Source organism: Pelophylax lessonae (genome assembly GCF_965119305.1).
Source record: "Pelophylax lessonae genome assembly, chromosome: 9".
NCBI classification, from domain to species: domain Eukaryota; kingdom Metazoa; phylum Chordata; class Amphibia; order Anura; family Ranidae; genus Pelophylax; species Pelophylax lessonae.
In genome coordinates this window covers 273,994,168-274,014,653 of record NC_138776.1, presented here as the reverse complement: position 1 = coordinate 274,014,653, position 20,486 = coordinate 273,994,168, and the positions used below count along the sequence as shown (strand labels likewise).

The following is a 20,486-nucleotide window of genomic DNA, read 5'->3' as shown; positions in this document are numbered from 1 at the left end:
GAGAAGTCAGCCCAGTTCTCCAGGAACCCAAACCCCTCCTTCCTACACCAATTCCTCAGCCACTTGTTAAGTTCCCTAATCTCCTTCTGCCTCTCCTGTGTGGCTCGAGGTACAGGCAGTATTTCAGAGAAAACCACCTTGGAGGTCCTTTTCCTCAATCTAGTACCCAAGTCCCTGAAATCGTTCTTTAGGATCCTCCACCTACCTTTTACTTTGTCATTAGTGCCCACATGCACCATGACCGCTGGGTCATCCCCAGCCCCGCACAATAATCTGGCGCCCGGTAAACAACAAACTGTTCGGTTCGCAAGATCTTTTTTACAGATTGCCCTCTCTGTCCTCTTGATGATTGAGTCCCCCACTACCACAACCTTTCTAACCTTTCCTGAGTTACCGCCCCCCTTCTTCCTGGAGCCGTCCCTCCCCTGGCAGCTGGGGGAGGGCGCATGCTCCAGCTCTGCCACCCCTGAGTTGATATCCCCCTCAACCTGCAACTCAGCAAATATATTAGGGTGTACCAACTCAGGACTGGCCTCCCTGACTCTCCTCCCCCTAACATTCCTAACAGTCACCCAGCTGCGTACCTCTGCTGCTTGCGTCTCCTCTATTCCTCCCTCCTCTATGCTGGCCCCTGCCAGCGCCTGATGGGTAATGTCCAAGCTCCTTTCCAGGTTGTAGATGCCACGCAGTCTTGTCACTGTGTTCTCTAGATCCACGATGTGGGCTTCCAGAGCAACAAGTCGCTCACATCTTGCACAGCAGTATTCGTCCTCGATTGGTTCATCAAGGAACGCATACATGGCGCAAGAAGTGCACTGAGTGGCATCCCCAATCCTGTCGGACATTATTACCCACTACTCTATGGGGATAATATTAACGACCTGCTCTTCCTTACCTACACTACCTCTGTCTCCCCTGGAATGTCCCCCTACAGATAGAATCACGCCCCTAGGACACACTTAACCCCTCCCTCTCCAATACAGTTAACCCCTTCCCTACCAGTGTCATTTTTGCAGTAACAGTGCATATGTATAGCACTGATTACTGCAGTAATGTCACTGGTACCCCCAAAAGTGTCAAAAATGTCAGTCAAGGGTCCGATCTGTCCGCCGCAATGTCGCAGTACTGCAAAAAAAATCGCAGATCGCCGCCATTACTTATTAAAAAAAAAACACCAAAAATCTTTCCCTTTGTTAGTAAACGCGATAACTTTTGCGCAAACCAATCAAAATAAGCTTTTTGCGATTTTTTTTACCAAACATATGTAGCATAAAACAAATTGGCCGAAAATGTTAAAAAATTTTGATTTTTACATTTTTTTGGTGGAATTTCATATAAAAAAAAGTGAAAAATATTGTTATTTTTGCAAAATTTACGCTCTTTTTTTGTTTATAGCGCATGATCATAAAATCGCACAGGTGATCAAATACCACCAAAAGAAAGCTCTGTTTGTGGGAAAAAAAGGACGTGAAATTCGTTTAGGTACAGCATCGCACGACCGCGCAATTGTCCGTTAAAGTCACGCAGTAAAAAAAAAAAATCGCAAAAAAAACCCTGGTCAGGAAGGGGGTAAAATATTCCAGGGCTTAAGTGGTTAATAAGAATGAAAGTGAGACTTCTTTCATAATGATACTGTATATAACAATGGATCACTCGGAGGAATGTTTGACCCACATACAGCTAGACTCACATTAACAGACGTTGTTAGTAGATTGAGTGGACATCTGTTTCTTTATAAGCCACTGCTAGGAGATCCTTGTACTTCATGGAGATGCCTACCTAGATCATTACATACACTGTATGGACAAACATGGTGGACACCTGACCGTCGCAGCTCGAGGAGCTTGTTGGAAAACCCATTTCAACACCATTGCAAGTTGGCTGTCCCACCATGGCCAATAGTATGGAGTTCCCCCCTAACATGGCCAATAGTATGGAGTTTCCCCCACCATGGCCAATAGTATGGAGTTTCCCCCACCATGGCCAATAGTATGGAGTTCCCCCCCTAACATAGCCAATAGTATGGAGTTTCCCCCCAACATGGCCAATAGTATGGAGTTTCCCCCACCATGGCCAATAGTATGGAGTTTCTCCCACCATGGCCAATAGTATGGAGTTTCCCCCCCCCCCCCCCCAACATAGCCAATAGTATGGAGTTTCCCCCACCATGGCCAATAGTATGGAGTTTCCCCCTAACATAGCCAATAGTATGGAGTTTCCCCCCAACATAGCCAATAGTATGGAGTTTCCCCCACCATGGCCAATAGTATGGAGTTTCCCCCCAACATAGCCAATAGTATGGAGTTTCCCCCCAACATGGCCAATAGTATGGAGTTTCCCCCCAACATGGCCAATAGTATGGAGTTTCCCCCCAACATGGCCAATAGTATGGAGTTTCCCCCCAACATGGCCAGTAGTATGGAGTTTCCCCCCCTAACATGGCCAATAGTATGGAGTTTCCCCCCCTAACATGGCCAATAGTATGGAGTTTCCCCCACCATGGCCAATAGTATGGAGTTTCCCCCCAACATGGCCATTAGTATGGAGTTTCCCCCCCTAACATGGCCAATAGTATGGAGTTTCCCCCACCATGGCCAATAGTATGGAGTTTCCCCCCCCAACATAGCCAAAAGTATGGAGTTTCCCCCCCAGCATAGCCAATAATATGGAGTTTCCTCCCAACATGGCCATTAATATGGAGTTTTCCCCCCAACATAGCCAATAATATGGAGTTTCTCCCCAACATGGCCAATAGTATGGAGTTTCCCCCCCAACATGGCCAATAGTATGGAGTTTCCCCCCCAACATGGCCAATAGTATGGAGTTTCCCCCCCAACATGGCCAATAGTATGGAGTTTTCCCCCCCAACATGGCCAATAATATGGAGTTGCCCCCTTTGTAGCTTTAACATCCTCCACTCTTCTAGGATGTCTTTCCACAAGATTTTGGAGGGTGTTTGTAGGAATTTGTGGCCATTTGTGAGGTCAGGTACTGATGTTGGGTAAGAAGACCTGACTTACATGTTGGGCCTCACGTTGGAAACCAAAAAAAAAAAAGACCTGGCTCAGTATCTGCATTCCAATCCATCACAAAGATAATCAGTAGGGATGAGGTCAGGTGATCAGTAGGGGTGAGGTCAGGTGATCGGTAGGGATGAGGTCAGGTGATCAGTAGGGGTGAGGTCAGGTGATCGGTAGGGATGAGGTCAGGTGATCAGTAGGGATGAGGTCAGGTGATCAGTAGGGATGAGGTCAGGTGATCAGTAGGAGATGAGGTCAGGTGATTAGTAGGGATGGGGTCAGGTGATCGGTAGGGATGAGGTCAGGTGATCAGTAGGGATGAGGTCAGGTGATCAGTAGGGATGAGGTCAGGTGATCAGTAGGAGATGAGGTCAGGTGATCGGTAGGTATGAGGTCAGGTGATCAGTAGGAGATGAGGTCAGGTGATCAGTAGGGGTGAGGTCAGGTGATCAGTAGGGATGAGGTCAGGTGATCAGTAGGGATGAGGTCAGGTGATCAGTAGGGATGAGGTCAGGTGATCAGTAGGAGATGAGGTCAGGTGATTAGTAGGGATGGGGTCAGGTGATCAGTAGGGGTGAGGTCAGGTGATCAGTAGGGATGAAGTCGGGGCTCTGTACAGGTCACTGGAGTTCCTCCACACCAAGTCTTTATGGAGATAGCTTTGTACACAGGGTGGGGGGGGGGGGCAGTTATGCTTTGTACACACGGGGGGGGCAGTCATGGTGGAACAGAAAAGGATCTTCACCAAACTGTTACCATACGGTTGGAAGAGCAGAATTGTCTCCAATGTCTTAGTTTGATGGAGGATTACCAGAACCTTCCATTGGAGACCCCCTGAACCCCGTCATTGGAGGGGGGAGGTGTACATCTATCTTGTTGTTATGACTTCAGCCAGACACAAAATTGTCCTTCGTTACCAACGGGGGGGGGGGGGGGGGGGGGGGGCGTTCTCTGACCTCAGAAACCCACCGACATGGCGTCCAGGAGATCAGAACATCGGGACCTTCTATCTTCTCCTCCCGACTGCCCTATGGGAGAGTAACAATACCCCCAGGTAGGGTATGAGGTACAGTTACCCCTCCTCCCTCTGGTTGTCCTATGGGAGAGTAACAATACCCCCAGGTAGGGTATGAGGTACAGTTACCCCTCCTCCCTCTGGTTGTCCTATGGGAGAGTAACAATACCCCCAGGTAGGGTATGAGGTACAGTTACCCCTCCTCCCTCTGGTTGTCCTATGGGAGAGTAACAATACCCCCAGGTAGGGTATGAGGTACAGTTACCCCTCCTCCCTCTGGTTGTCCTATGGGAGAGTAACAATACCCCCAGGTAGGGTATGAGGTACAGTTACCCCTCCTCCCTCTGGTTGTCCTATGGGAGAGTAACAATACCCCCAGGTAGGGTATGAGGTACAGTTACCCCCCCCCCCGGTTACCCTATGGGAGAGCAATAGAACCCCCAGGTTGGGTATGAGGTACAGTTACCCCTCCTCCCTCTGCTTGCCCTTTGGGAGAGTAATGATACCCCCAGGTGAGGCACAGTTGCCCCTCCTCCCTCTGGGAGAGTAATAATACCCCCAGGTGAGGCACAGTTGCCCCTCCTCCCTCTGGATGCAATATGGGAGAGTAATAATACCCCCAGGTGAGGTACAGTTGCCCCTCCTCCCTCTGGTTGCCCTATGGGAGAGTAATAATACCCCTAGGTGAGGTACAGTTGCCCATCCTCCCACTGGTTGCCCTATGGGAGAGTAATAATACCCCCAGGTGAGGCACAGTTGCCCCTCCTCCCTCTGGATGCAATATGGGAGAGTAATAATACCCCCAGGTGAGGTACAGTTGCCCCTCCTCCCTCTGGTTGCCCTATGGGAGAGTAATAATACCCCTAGGTGAGGTACAGTTGCCCATCCTCCCACTGGTTGCCCTATGGGAGAGTAATAATACCCCCAGGTGAGGCACAGTTGCCCCTCCTCCCTCTGGATGCAATATGGGAGAGTAATAATACCCCCAGGTGAGGTACAGTTGCCCCTCCTCCCTCTGGTTGCCCTATGGTTCAGTGATAATACCCCCAGGTGAGGCACAGTTGCCCCTCCTCCCTCTGGTTGCACTATGGGAGAGTAATAATACCCCTAGGTGAGGCACAGTTGCCCTTCCTCCCTCTGGTTGTCCTATGGGACAGTAATAATACCCCCAGGTGAGGTATGAGGCACAGTTGCACCTCCTCCCTCTGGTTGCCCTATGGCTCAGTGATAATACCCCCAGGTGAGGTACAGTTGCCCCTCCTCCCTCTGGTTGCCCTATGGCTCAGTGATAATACCCCCAGGTGAGGCACAGTTGCCCCTCCTCCCTCTGGTTGCACTATGGGAGAGTAATAATACCCCTAGGTGAGGTACAGTTGCACCTCCTCCCTCTGGTTGTCCTATGGGAGAGTAATAATACCCCTAGGTGAGGTACAGTTGCCCCTCCTCCCTCTGGTTGCCCTATGGTTCAGTGATAATACCCCCAGGTGAGGTATGAGAAGTCAGCCATCCTCAGACAAGGTGAGGTACAGTTTGTAGCAGAAGTGGCTTATTATTAGTATGGTCATGTGACCCTCAAACCCCTCCCCCCGAGGAGAATAGAAGCACCTCTCTGAGTGACAGAACATTATAGAAATCCTTCCCTTTCTCTTCTCACTCATTCATCCATGACAGAAGAATCACACATCCGATATATTTCTCTGTTTTGTGTCCCCACACGGCCGCATCACCTCTTCTGGTTTCTGAATAAATATGTCTCCGACACAGCGGCTCGTCTCTTCATAGGCCACAGTGAGTTTTGGTCTCCGGAAATATGGCGGCCTCCATTAGATAGATAGACTGGAAAAGGAGACACATGGCATCCCAGCGGTCAGAGCATGAAGGGAGAAGAGACTTCCGGTGTGAAGACTGAACTGGGACTGGTAAGAGGAATGAATGTTGTCACCTAAGGTTGCCACCTCATCCCTTTAATCCAGGAGACACATTAATTACACAGGTTCTGGGGCTGATTAAGGTGGTAATTAAACCCACTTAGTGCCTTCTGTGCATTATATCTGCCCCAGAACCTGTGTAATAATATAAGGGATGAGGTGACAACCTAGTGTGTGTGTGCTGTGCGGGGACACGGTATATGTGAGTGCAGTGCGGGGACACGGTATATGTGAGTGATGACCTCGTATCCCGACTCTGCCCTCGTATCCCGACTCTGACCTCGTATCCCGACTCTGACCTCGTATCTCGACTCTGACCTCGTATCTCGACTCTGACCTCGTATCTCGACTCTGACCTCGTATCTCGACTCTGACCTCGTATCTCGACTCTGACCTCGCATCTCGACTCTGCCCTCGTATCACAACTCTGCCCTCGTATCCCAACTCTGCCCTCGTATCCCAACTCTGACCTCGTATCCCGACTCTGACCTCGTATCTCGACTCTGACCTCGTATCCCAGCTCTGACCTCGTATCCTAACTCTGACCTCGTATCTCGACTCTGACCTCGTATCTGTAATGCTCCTGCGTTTCTTATATGGTGTGGATTTTCAGCTGCAGAAATAGTTCTACGTCAGCAGTCATGTAAGAGATATGCTGAGATACCATTCCCAACCTCAATGACTCATCATGTGTGGAAGGTCTTATTTCAGCCAGTAAATACACACAATTAGCAAGCTGGTTCCTAGAATGACTTTATGCATGTGGTAACACAATGATGAAGGTTGAGGGATAGGTTGAGTGGAGGTGGTAGGTGATAGACACTTGAAGGTAAGACAGTAGCAGATGGATGCAGGTAGGTTTAGCAATGTTGTATGATAGCAGATGATAGAGTAGCAGGTGGACATACAAAAGAGATCAACCCAGTGCAGAAAAGTAGCAGTAGTCTCAAGAGCTAGCAATCTAGTTATGCAGATGTGATAAACAGTCTTTACTATGCAGAGCTAGATAGTGTAAGCTTAGTATAAGTTTATAGAGAATTCCCCTGCGGGGTACTTAGCACTATTAGCGATACAGCCGAAGGGTGGTTCAGGAGAGGCGGATGATCCAGTAGCGGGATACAGGGATCAGCGCGGCGAGGTTCCGTCAGCGAGGTAAGCTTGCAAGCATGGAAGCTTCAAGCAAGGTTAGCATCCAGGTAAGGGTGTTTGAACGAACACATGTGAGTGAGAACCGACGCCTTAAATAGCCATCTAGTCCGGCGCTGAGTGATGACAGCTCCAGTCTTAAAGGTGTATGCGCACCTTTCCAAAAGTAAATGGTGGGGCGCATACACTTGTGGAAAGTGTAATTTAGGGTACCAAAGGTACCGGAACATTACAATACCCCCCCCTTAAGGCCTGCTCCTGAAGGCCTCTGGAGCTGGTTTGTCTGGGTATCTCGCATGAAAATTGCGGATTAATCTAGGGGCATGTATGTCAGAGGTGTTTAGCCAGGTGTCGTCTTGGGGCCCATAGTTCTTCCATCTAACCAAGTACTGAAGTCTTCTTCTGTAGATACGAGAATCCAGAATCTCTTTTATCTCGTATTCTTCTCCACCTTCAACTTGTACAGGAGGGGGAGGTGGAATATTAGGTCTTATTCCTTGGTCCGGAACATGGGGTTTTAGTAGCGACACATGGAAAATGGGATGGATTTTTAGGTCCATTGGCAATGTAAGCTGCACTGCAGCTTTTCCAATAAGTTTCTTGATTGGGAAAGGTCCCAAGAACAGAGGTCCAAGCTTTTTGCTAGGGATCTTCAGTCTCAAGTTTTTTGTTGAGAGCCAAACGAGGTCCCCGATAGCGTACTGAGGAGAAGGTCTTCTGCGAAGATCATAGTACTTCTTTTGTTGACTGTGAGCGTGTGCAATGGTAGTATTTAGTAAACCCAGAGAATCCTTTATTTGGGTAAGATAGTCTGAGGCTACTGGGTTATTTGAAGGAAGGATGCGTGGAGGGAGAATAGAGGGATGGAACCCATAGTTAAAGTAGAACGGACTCTGCTTGGTTGTACTGTGAGTTGCGTTGTTGTAGGCAAATTCTGCCAGGGGGAGAAGATCCAACCAATCATCCTGTTGGTAAGAAGTGTAACAACGTAAATACTGCTCGATGCATTGGTTGACTCTTTCAGTCTGTCCGTTGGTCTGCGGATGGTAAGGAGAAGTGAGCTTCCGCTCAATCCGTAGTATGTGACATAGTTCTTGCCAGAATTTAGAAATAAATTGGGATCCACGGTCAGACAGAAGAGTTTTTGGGATACCATGTAATCTGAAGACATGTTTCATCAGGAGTTCTGCCGTTTGCTTGGACGAAGGTAGTCTGCGAATAGCAATGAAATGTGCCATCTTTGTCAGATGGTCCACTGACACCAAGATGGTATTAAATCCTTTGGAAGGAGGCAATTCTACGATGAAGTCCAATGACAAAACCTCCCATGGAGTTTGGGGTATTGGTAGACTGCATAGTAGACCGGATGGTCTCGTAGTGTCAATTTTGGACCTGGCACAGACATTGCATGAAGAGACGAATTTTTGTATAGATGTTTTCATGTCAGGCCAGCAGAATTGTCGAGAAATCAAATTGAAAGTCTTTGTCATACCCATATGTCCTGCCATAGGCACATCATGCGATAATTCCAAGATCTTGGTGCGTAGGGTAGGTGGTATGTAAAGTTTGTCGTAGTAGAGGAAGCCTTCTGCATCAGTATTTAGTTGTGGTGGGGGTGAATCCAAACTTATACCATGCAGAACCTCTTCCTTTAAGGAACGGACAACTCCAATAATGCGTTTGTGAGGTATTATAGGAACGGAAGGGATTTCAAAGTAGTTTTCTTCAGTTAGTCGTGATAATGCATCCGCCTTTTTGTTCTTATCTGCAGGTGTGTAGGTCACTAGGAAGTTAAACCTTAGAAAGAATAGTGACCATCGTACCTGTCGATGCTAGAGAGTTTTGCTAGTCTGAAGATATTGGAGGTTTTTATGGTCCGTGTATATAATTATTGGTAGTTGGGTGCCTTCGAGTAAATGTCGCCAATTCTCCAGAGCCAATTTTATAGCAAGCAGTTCCTTTTCACCCACGGGGTAATTTATCTCGGGACTGCTCAGGGATTTAGAAAAAAAAGCGACTGGATGAAGTGGTGAAGTGTGGGTAGGTCGTTGGGAGAGTATTGCTCCTACTGCCATGTTTGACGCATCTACCTCCAGAATGTATTGGAGGGATGGGTCTGAATGGCGTAATATGGGAGCGGAAGTAAACCTTGTCTTTAACAAGTGGAAAGCCTTATTTGCTTCTTCTGACCATTTAAATGGTATTTTTATGCTAGTGAGCTGTGTGAGGGGTCTCACAATAGCAGAAAAGTTTTTTATGAACTTCCTGTAGAAATTTGAAAATCCCAGGAATCGCTGTAGCGCCTTGCGTGTAGTTGTTGTAGGCCAATCCTGAATGCAGGATATTTTACTCATGTCCATCTCGATTCCTGTTTTGGATATGATGTAACCTAGAAAGAGTACCTCATCTTTATGGAACAAGCATTTCTTCAGCTTCACATAAAGATTATGTGCAAGCAATCTCGATAATACAAGTCTTACATGTCTTATGTGTTCAGACAGGGTCCGTGAATATATAAGTATATCGTCCAGATATACCACAATACAGACATCTAGTAAGTCTTTAAAAATATCGTTTATAAATCGTTGGAAAACTGCAGGGGCATTGCATAGGCCGAATGGCATCACAAGATATTCGAACAATCCGTATCTAGTTCTGAATGCAGTCTTCCACTCGTGTCCATCACGGATTCAAATGAGATTGTATGCTCCTTTCAGGTCTAATTTTGAAAAATAGGTAGCTCCACGCACCTGCTCAATGAGCTCAGGGATAAGCGGTAGAGGATAGCGATCTTTTATTGTGATAGCATTCAATTTCCTGTAGTCGATGATAGGTCTGAGACTTGAATCTTTATTGCGAACAAAAAAGAGTCCTGCTGCTGTGGAAGAAGTGGAAGGTCTAATAAAACCTTTTTCCAAGTTCTCATCCAAATAGGTTTTGAGATGGGCAAGTTCATCCTGTGAAAGAGGATAAACATGACCGAACGGCAATTTGCTATTTGGGAGTAGATCAATGCTACAATCATAGTCTCGATGAGGAGGTAATGCTTGAGCATTTTTCTCAAGAAAAACCTCAGAAAGATCCTGATAACATAGTGGTGCAATCTCATCTGTCACCACAGACAGAATCTTCCCGGAAAACGGGAGGTTACACGTATCCTCGCAATAACAAGAAGGGAAGGTCAAGGACTGTTTCTTCCAATCTATGGTTGGTTGGTGTGTGTGCAACCAGGGAAGTCCCAACACAATGGGAAAGTGGGGTGATGGTATTAAATCGAAGGTAGAAGTCTCCCTATGAGACTCGTTAATAGTGACTAGAAGTGCTTGTGTCTGATCGGTGATCGGACCAGAGGATAACGGAACACCGGTAATAAGACTTACTGAGACAGGTTTGAGTTTAGAAATAATAGGAATTTTATTTAAAGCAGCAAAACATATATCCATATAATTTCCACAAGATCCTGTGTCAATCATGGCCTTAGTAGTAATCCTGTTCTGGTCCCACTGTAATGTCAACAAAACAGAAATGTAGGGGTTAGTGAATGAAGTTGTCAATCCTCCTAGGGAGACATGTGAACACTCACCCTTCTTTTTGTTGACTAGGGGACAGACGTTTATCTTGTGATCCGGGGATGCACAGTACAAGCAGAGATTTTCATTTCGTCTTTTGGCTTTTTCCATAGTTGATAGCGGTGGGCGTATGGTTCCTACCTCCATAGGAACGGCCAGACTCCGAGAGGAAACGGATAATGGCATTCCCATCTTTTCAGCCTTTCTTTCTCGTAGTCTTCTATCTATGGTAATACTGAGTTGTATTAATGCATCCAGGGTTTTTGGCAGATCCGCTCGGGCGAGCTCGTCCTTAACGGCTTCTGATAGGCCAAGCCTAAATTGGGTTTTCAGAGATGCATCATTCCATTCTGAATCAAGGGTCCATCTCTTGAACTCTGCGACAAAGTCTTCTACAGGCCTCCTTCCTTGTTTCAAGGATCTTAACTGAAGATCAGCAGTACTCTGCCTATTGGGGTCATCATATAGGCTAGTGAGCTCTGCCAGGAACAAGGCATAGGAGTTGAGAAGCTGGTCGTTTTTCTCAAAAAGAGAATCTGCCCAGGCTCGAGGATCGCTTGATAGGTAAGAAATAATAGTACAAACCTTAATGTGATCAGTAAGGTAGGTACGAGGTTTTAGCAAAAAAAGTAACTCACATGCGTTTTTAAATTCCGAAATTTTTTGCGATCGCCTGTAAATACCAAAGGGGGATTTATCTTGGGTTCAGGGGACTGAGCAGAGGTAAGTTGTGTCAGTCTAATTACCTGCTGCGACAGAGCCTGATTGTCTTCTTTTAATTCAGCAAGTGCGTGTATGAACGCAGATACTTGCTGTTTTAATTGTGTCACCTGAGTGGCTATTTCTGCTGAATCCATTTTTTGGTTCGTTCAATCTGTAACGCTCCTGCGTTTCTTATATGGTGTGGATTTTCAGCTGCAGAAATAGTTCCACGTCAGCAGTCATGTAAGAGATATGCTGAGATACCATTCCCAACCTCAATGACTCATCATGTGTGGAAGGTCTTATTTCAGCCAGTAAATACACACAATTAGCAAGCTGGTTCCTAGAATGACTTTATGTATGTGGTAACACAATGATGAAGGTTGAGGGATAGGTTGAGTGAAGGTGGTAGGTGATAGACACTTGAAGGTGAGACAGTAGCAGATGGATGCAGGAAGGTTTAGCAATGTTGTATGATAGCAGATGATAGAGTAGCAGGTGGACATACAAAAGAGATCAACCCAGTGCAGAAAAGTAGCAGTAGTCTCAAGAGCTAGCAATCTAGTTATGCAGATGTGATAAACAGTCTTTACTATGCAGAGCTAGATAGTGTAAGCTTAGTATAAGTTTATAGAGAATTCCCCTGCGGGGTACTTAGCACTATTAGCGATACAGCCGAAGGGTGGTTCAGGAGAGGCGGATGATCCAGTAGCGGGATACAGGGATCAGCGCGGCGAGGTTCCGTCAGCGAGGTAAGCTTGCAAGCATGGAAGCTTCAAGCAAGGTTAGCATCCAGGTAAGGGTGTTTGAACGAACACATGTGAGTGAGAGCCGACGCCCTAAATAGCCATCTAGTCCGGCGCTGAGTGATGACAGCTCCAGTCTTAAAGGTGTATGCGCACCTTTCCAAAAGTAAATGGTGGGGCGCATACACTTGTGGAAAGTGTAATTTAGGGTACCAAAGGTACCGGAACATTACAGTATCCCAACTTTGCCCTCGTATCCCGACTCTGACCTTGTATCCCAACTCTGCCCTCGTATCCCGACTCTGACCTTGTATCTCGACTCTGACCTCGTATCTCGACTCTGCCCTCGTATCCCAACTCTGCCCTCGTATCCCAACTCTGCCCTCGTTTCCCGACTCTGCCCTCGTATCCCAACTCTGACCTCGTATCCCAACTCTGACCTCGTATCCCGACTCTGCCCTCGTATCCCAACTCTGACCTCGTATCTCGACTCTGACCTCGTATCCCAACTCTGACCTCGTATCCCGACTCTGACCTCTTATCTCGACTCTGACCTCGTATCCCAGCTCTGACCTCGTATCCTAACTCTGACCTCGTATCCCAGCTCTGACCTCGTATCCCAACTCTGACCTCGTATCCAGACTCTGACCTTGTATCCCAACTCTGCCCTCGTATCCCGACTCTGACCTCGTATCCCAACTCTGACCTCGTATCCCAACTCTGACCTCGTATTTTGACTCTGCCCTCGTATCCCGACTCTGACTCTATATCCCAGCTCTGACCTCGTATCCCAGCTCTGACCTCGTATCCCAACTCTGACCTCGTATCCCGACTCTGACCTCGTATCCCAACTCTGACCTCGTATCCCGACTCTGATCTCGTATCCCGACTCTGACCTCGTATCCCGACTCTGACCTCGTATCCCGACTCTGACCTCGTATCCCAACTCTGACCTCGTATCCCAACTCTGACCTCGTATCCCAGCTCTGACCTCATATCCCAACTCTGACCTCGTATCCCAACTCTGACCTCGTATCCAGACTCTGACCTCGTATCCCGACTCTGACCTCGTATCTCCACTCTGCCCTCGTATCCCGACTCTGACCTCGTATCTCGACTCTGACCTCGTATCTCCACTCTGGCCTCGTATCTCCACTCTGACCTCGTATCTCGACTCTGCCCTCGTATCCCGACTCTGACCTCGTATCCCGACTCTGACCTCGTATCCCGACTCTGCCCTTGTATCCCCACTCTGCCCTCGTATCCCCACTCTGCCCTCGTATCCCGACTCTGACCTCGTATCTCCACTCTGCCCTTGTATCCCGATTCTGACCTCGTATCCCGATTCTGACCTCGTATCTCGACTCTGCCCTCGTATCCCGACTCTGCCCTTGTATCCCGATTCTGACCTCGTATCTCGACTCTGCCCTCGTATCCCGACTCTGACCTCGTATCCCGACTCTGCCCTCGTATCCCGACTCTGACCTTGTATCTCCACTCTGACCTCGTATCCCGACTCTGACCTCGTATCCCGACTCTGACCTCGTATCTCAACTCTGCCCTCGTATCCCGATTCTGACCTCGTATCCCGATTCTGACCTCGTATCTCGACTCTGCCCTCGTATCCCGACTCTGACTCTATATGCCGACTCTACCCTCGTATCCCGATTCTGACCTCGTATCTCGACTCTGCCCTCGTATCCCGACTCTGACCTCGTATCCCGACTCTGCCCTCGTATCCCGACTCTGACCTCGTATCTCCACTCTGACCTCGTATCCCGACTCTGACCTCGTATCCCGACTCTGCCCTCGTATCTCGACTCTGACCTCGTATCTCGACTCTGACCTCATATCTCAACTCTGACCTCGTATCTCGACTCTGACCTCGTATCTCGACTCTGACCTCGTATCCCGACTCTGACCTCGTATCCAGACTCTGACCTCGTATCCCGATTCTGACCTCGTATCTCGACTCTGACCTCGTATCTCGACTTTGACCTCGTATCTTGACTCTGTATCCTGACTCTGACTTTGTATTCCGACTTTGTATCCCGACTCTGATTCTGTATCCCAAATCTGTACCCTGACTCTAACTCTATACCCTGACCCTGACTCTGTATACCGACTGACTCTGTTTCCTGACTCTGAATCTGTATCCCAACTCTGACGCTGTATCCTGACTCTGTATCCCGACTCTGTCTCTATATCCCGACTCTTACTCTGTTTCCTGACTCTGAATCTGTATCCGACTCTGTATCCTGACTCTGACTTTGTATCCTCCTGAATCTGTATCCCGACTTAGACTCTGTATCCAGACTCTGACTCTATATGCCAACTCTGAGTCTATGTCCTGACTCTGACCCCGTATCCTGACTCTTACTCAACCTTACTCTGTATTCTGACTCTATATCCCCACTTTGACTCTGTATTCTGACTCTGACTCTATATCCTGACTCTGTATCCCGACTCAGTATCCAAAATCTGTATGTTTTGCTGTCTTTTTAGACGTGATGTACTGTGGTATCAACGTGTGCTAAGATGGAGAAGGACCGAAACAAGATGGCCACCAAGATATTAGGTCTCACCCTGGAGATCCTCTACCTGCTGACCGGAGAGGTGAGGAGGATTCTGGGAGGTTACATGACATCACTCTTATCTCTATTAATAAGACACAGACCTGACCGAAGAGGTGAGGGGGATTCTGGGAGGTCACATGACATAACTCTTATCTCTATTAATAAGACACAGACCTGACCGGAGAGGTGAAGAGGATTCTGGGAGGTCACATGACATCACTCTTATCTCTATTAATAAAACACAGACCTGACCGGAGAGGTGAGGGGGATTCTGGGAGGTCACATGACATCACTCTTATCTCTATTAATAATACACAGACCTGACCGGAGAGGTGAGGAGGATTCTGGGAGGTCACATGACATCACTCTTATCTCTATTAATAAAACACAGACCTGACCGGAGAGGTGAGGAGGATTCTGGGAGGTCACATGACATTACCCTTTATCGGTGTGCTGTTTTTAGCCGGCATTGTTTGGCTGAAGTTTGGCTACTTCTTTTGTCTGATTCTGTAGGATTATGTTGTGGTGAAGAAGTCTGATGAGGACCAAATTTTGGGAGGTCAGAGCAGAACCCAGAGCCCCATCACAGAGCCTCCACTTCCCTCCATGGCTCCTGAGGGAGACAGTGACCAGAAGATCCTGGAACTGCTCAAGAAGATGATGGAGCTGCTGACAGGAGAGGTGAGCGGTGCTGGGAATTCTGGGACATTATCCAGTAACAGACAAGGGATGTGTCTGGATGGTGACTGTATCATTGTGTGTGTCAGGTTCCTATAAGGTGTCAGGATGTCACTGTCTATTTCTCCATGGAGGAGTGGGAGTATTTAGAAGGACACAAGGATCTCTACAAGGACGTCATGATGGAGGATCACCACACCCTCCCGGATCCGGGTAAGATGTGATTTACATTATACCTTATACAGTTGGTCCATTCTGACCTATAGGGGGTTTATACTTTAGCTGTTATCCAGTGACTTCTCCTCCATGGATGCTGCTAACAATGGAATCCCTGGTATGAAGTTAATACTTAGTTACATACACATTGCCAGTCAGCAGTGTTTGCAGGGAATTCACTTTCTGAATCCATAACTTTGGCATTACAACCTCAGATTATCTGATAGATGTTGCCCGATCCATGTCTGAAGTTCAGGATTCCACTCTTGGAGTTCTGGTTGGTCAGAAGTGATGGATGGAATTATGTGTGGACAGTTCTTAGAATCCTTTTTCTTTTCTGTTCTGACAAAACTTTTCTCATTCCCTCTAGAGGAGCCGTTGGCTGAAGATGTCTCTTCTGGAGGATTCCATCCCTGTCTCTCCATACGCTGTTCTAAAAATAAAGAGAAGAAATGTATGGAAAGCCATCGAGGGGGTAATGGCCTGAGATGTGGAAAGCAGAAGATGTGCCAGAGACGGGAGGGGAAGAATAGAGCCATGAACTGTGTGACCCATGTGAAGGAGGGAGAGCATCTCACCAACCTTCCCACCACCCACCACAGTCCTGAAGGTTCTGCCTCGTATGGAGATCAGACACAATATAGAACTGCCCCGATGAAGGAGGGGGATCATTTCACTGACCTTCCCACCACCCACCATAGTCATGAAGGTTCTGCCTCGTATGGTGGAGATCAGACACAATATACAACTGTCCCGATGAAGGAGGGGGATCATTTCACTGACCTTCCCACCACCCACCACAGTCATGAAGGTTCTGCCTCGTTTGGAGATCAGACACAATCTAGAACTGTCCCGATGAAGGAGGGAGAGGATCTCACCAACCTTCCCACCACCCACCACAGTCATGAAGGTTCTGCCTCATATGGAGGAGATCAGACACAATATACAACTGTCCCGATGAAGGAGGGGGATCATTTCACTGACCTTCCCACCACCCACCATAGTCATGAAGGTCCAGCCTTGTATAGAGCTCAGACACCATATACATCTACCCCGATGAAGGAGGGAGAGGATCTCACCAACCTTCCTATTACCCACCATAGTCATGAAGGTCCACCCTTATTTGGAGGAGATCAGACACAATATACATCTACCCCGATGGAGGAGGGGGATCATTTTGCCGACCTTCCCACCATCAACCATAGTCATAAGGGTCAGACACAATATACATCTACCCCGATGAAGGAGGGGGATCATTTCACCAACCTTCCCACCATCCTCCATAGTCATGAGGGTCCAGTCTCGTATGGAGATCAGACACAATATAAAGCTTCCCCGGTGAAAGAGGAAGAGAATCTCCCTAACCTTCCCACCACCCACCATAGTCATAAGGGCCCAGACTCGTATGGAGATCAGACACAATATAAAGCTTCCCCGGTGAAAGAGGAAGAGAATCTCCCTAACCTTCCCACCACCCACCATAGTCATGAAGGTCCAGCCTCATATAGAGATCTGACACAATATACATCTACCCCGATGAAGGAGGGGGATCATTTCACTGACCTCACCACCCACCATAGTCAAGGTCCAGCCTTGTATGGAGGAGATCCGACACAATATATAGCTTCCCCAGTGAAGGAGGGGGATCATTTCATGGACTTTCCCAACCCCCAGCATACATCTGATAGTCATGAAGGTCCAGCCTTGCAGAAAGAAGATCAGACACAACTTATATCTACCACGATGAAGGAGAGGGAACATCTCACTGGCCTTCCATCCACCCAGCATAGCCATGAAAGTCCAGGCTGGTACGGAGAAGATCTCAGAGGTTGTACCCTGGTGAAGAAGGAGCCCTGCCTGTCCATAGAAGGGAACCCCCCAAAAAAAGACATTTATAACCATAGAGACGCTCAGCAGGTTCTCTGTACTAAAATTAAGGAGGAGCCCCGTTCATGTGAGGCAGTAAACCCTGCTGAGTCTGACATCCATCCACAATCATTTCCATCCTCTCATATTAAAGAAGAACCCCCCTCTTGTGAGGAAGTTGATCTTCCCAGGAGCGGAATGAACTTCCCTACAAGCAGCACAGCATATCCTTCTCGTATTAGGGTGGAGCCCACGTCATGTGTGGGAGGAGATTTCCCAGACATTTTCTTCCCCATAGACATGTATGAAGAACCGGAGCTCACCACGTACGCACCAACCGACCAGCTGTACGCTGACACTGGAATTCTGGGATACAACAGCTGGGATGTGGGATCTGATCCCCTCCACAACTCTATGTTTGTAACTTGCACTAAGCGTGGGGAAAACTTCTCCAATAGGATGCCTTCTCAGACCAATCAGAGATCTTGTGTGACGGATAGACCGATCCCTTATCCTGATTGGTGGAGAACTTTTAGCGGGAGCCCGAATGTGGCGGTAGCTGGGAGGGGGGCCAGCAGCGGGAAGTCTTTATCTCACTATGAACGAGAAAGGCGCTTTTCAAGGCAGCCGCGGTTTCCTCCTAGAGACACACCGCGCTTCTTCTGCTTCGAATGCGGGAAGTATTTCTCCAGTAACCCGCACCTCATCCGCCATCAGCGCATCCACACTGGCGAGAAGCCCTTTTCCTGTACTGAATGTGGCAAGAGCTTCAATCAGAAGTCCATCCTGGTGACTCATCAAAGGACCCACACGGGGGAGAAACCATTTGTGTGTTCGCTGTGTGGGAAGTCCTTCATCAAGAGCTCCAACCTTGTCACCCACCAGCGGATCCACGGCGGAGAGAAGCCCTTCTGCTGTCCAGACTGCGGGAAGTCCTTCATGAAAAGTTCCAGTCTTGTAGCTCACCAAAGGACTCACCGAGGAAGGAGGCAGTTCCCTTTCTTCTGAGAAGCTGGGATTGGTGGTGGAGGTCAGTGTGGGGTGCCTCCCATCCCCCCCAGTCCTCGGTCAGGGCATCTTTTGTCATTCTGCTCCTCTGTCTTCCTCCACAATGTGTCAGGGACAAAGTGCCGAGTGTATTTCACTCCTCTGACTCTGCTGATTGGACGGAACTGTGTTTCCTGTGAGTCTGGATGGACTTGTTCTTTTTCCACCCTTCTATATTTATTTATGGAATTTATAAGAGTTATTAAACATATAAAACTGAAAATGCCATACGAGCCAATCACTGTGAGCGGGGTCCTTCCATTGTCTCTGTGTTGGGACTCTGCTGCTTCCTCCACCCAAATCCTTATAGGCTCCATGTCAACACCAGCCAAAGGGTAATCCCTTCAATCCCGGGCACTTTCACCCACTTCCTGCCCCGGCCAGCTTTCAGCACTGTCACACTTTGAATGACAATTACACGGTCATGTAACACTGTACCCATATGACATTTTTCTCACACAAATAGAGCTTTCTTTTGGTGGTATTCAGTCACCACGGGGGTTCATTTTTGCTAAACAAGTGAAAAAAGACCGAAAAAAAAAAAAAGTTTTTCCTAGTTATATACAAAATTTGAGTAAATTTCTCCTTCACTGATGAGACTGCACTGATGGGCATTGATATGTGGCACTGATAGGTGACAATGGGGAGGCGGCACTGATAGGTTGCTCTGATGGGCACTGATAGGTGGCACTGATGGGCATTGATATGTGGCACTGATAGGTGACAATGGTGAGACGGCACTGATAGGCAGTACTGATAAGCACTGATGGGCATTGATATGTGGCACTGATAGGTGATAATAGTGAGGTGGCACTGATAGGCAGTACTGATGGTCACTGATAGGCAGCCTTGTTGGTCACTGATAGGCAGTACTGATGGTCACTGATATATGGCACTGATGGGCACTCACAGGCAGCACTGATATGTGGCACAGATGAGCACTGATAGGGGGCACTAAAAGGCGGCAATGATAGGCACTAAATAACGACACTGGTGAGGTGGCACTGATATGCGGCGCTGATGGGCACTTATAGGTGGTACTGATGGGCGCTGATAGGCAGTAATGATGGTCACTGATAGGCAGCCTTGTTGGTCACTGATAGGCAGTACTGATGGTCACTGATATATGGCATTGATGGGCACTCACAGGCAGCACTGATATATGGCACCGGTGAGCACTGATAGGCGGCAATGATAGACACTAAATGGCGACACTGGTGAGGTGGCACTGATATGCGGCACTGATGGGCATTTATAGGGGGTACTGATGGGTGCTGATAGGTGGCACTGATATGCAACACTAATGGGCACTGACAGGCAATTATAAGTTGGCACTGATGGACACTGATGTGTTGCACCGATCAGTGCCCAGATTATCAGTGTAACTGGAAATTCAGTTATCGGCTTTCCTTTCCTCAGACACTGACCACTGAGGAAAGGAAATGGCGATAACCGGCATTTGTTTACACGCGATTGGACACAGCCGATCACATGGTAAAGATCCTTCGTCATCCTCTCTTTACCCTGATCTGATCGGTGATGCGCTCACCACTGATCGCCACACCATTTGACGTCCAGTCAGGATTGTAAAGCCACCGCCCGGCCATCATTCTGCTATAGGCCGGATGGGAAGGTGTTAAAGAGTAACTCTGCCCGGCTGGGGGGGGGGGGGACTTTTCTCTTTATCCTGGTCACTTTGTGGGAGGAAATGAGACATCTGTTCAGCTGAGGACTATCTGCATGGGTCTCCCTTAATTCTGGGGAGCTGGCCTCTATCTCCAGGACAGAAAGTCTCGCTGATGGGGGCAGAAACAGCAGGAAAAAACCTGACGGGTCTGACCCTTCCTCAACCTCCAAAAAAAATTTTGGCTGGTGTTGCATTTTCATCCATGTTCATCCACAGAACTCATCTTTTTTGGGGTGGTAGAAGCACGACATGTAGGATCATAAGGGTTGGGAGATGATGCACTGTGACGG

General features: G+C 48.0%; 1 protein-coding gene across 3 annotated transcripts; it reads left to right on the top strand.

Moving 5' to 3' along the window:
• Nucleotides 1-5,909: 5,909 nt before the first annotated feature.
• Nucleotides 5,910-18,556, top strand: LOC309562625 (uncharacterized protein). 3 transcript variants are annotated; one of them, XM_082266879.1, is made up of 5 exons: nucleotides 5,910-5,954; nucleotides 14,632-14,742; nucleotides 15,216-15,383; nucleotides 15,470-15,593; nucleotides 15,967-18,556. In XM_082266879.1, exons 2-5 carry the CDS (start codon nucleotides 14,665-14,667, stop codon nucleotides 18,468-18,470), a joined length of 2,874 nt encoding a protein of 957 aa, XP_082123005.1. In that variant the 5' UTR covers nucleotides 5,910-5,954; nucleotides 14,632-14,664; the 3' UTR covers nucleotides 18,471-18,556. The 3 variants fall into 3 exon arrangements, with proteins under 3 accessions (XP_082123005.1, XP_082123004.1, XP_082123006.1); XM_082266878.1 differs by having other exon boundaries at nucleotides 5,926-5,969; nucleotides 14,665-14,742; XM_082266880.1 differs by lacking the exon at nucleotides 5,910-5,954 and adding an exon at nucleotides 6,141-6,159.
• Nucleotides 18,557-20,486: the final 1,930 nt, after the last annotated feature.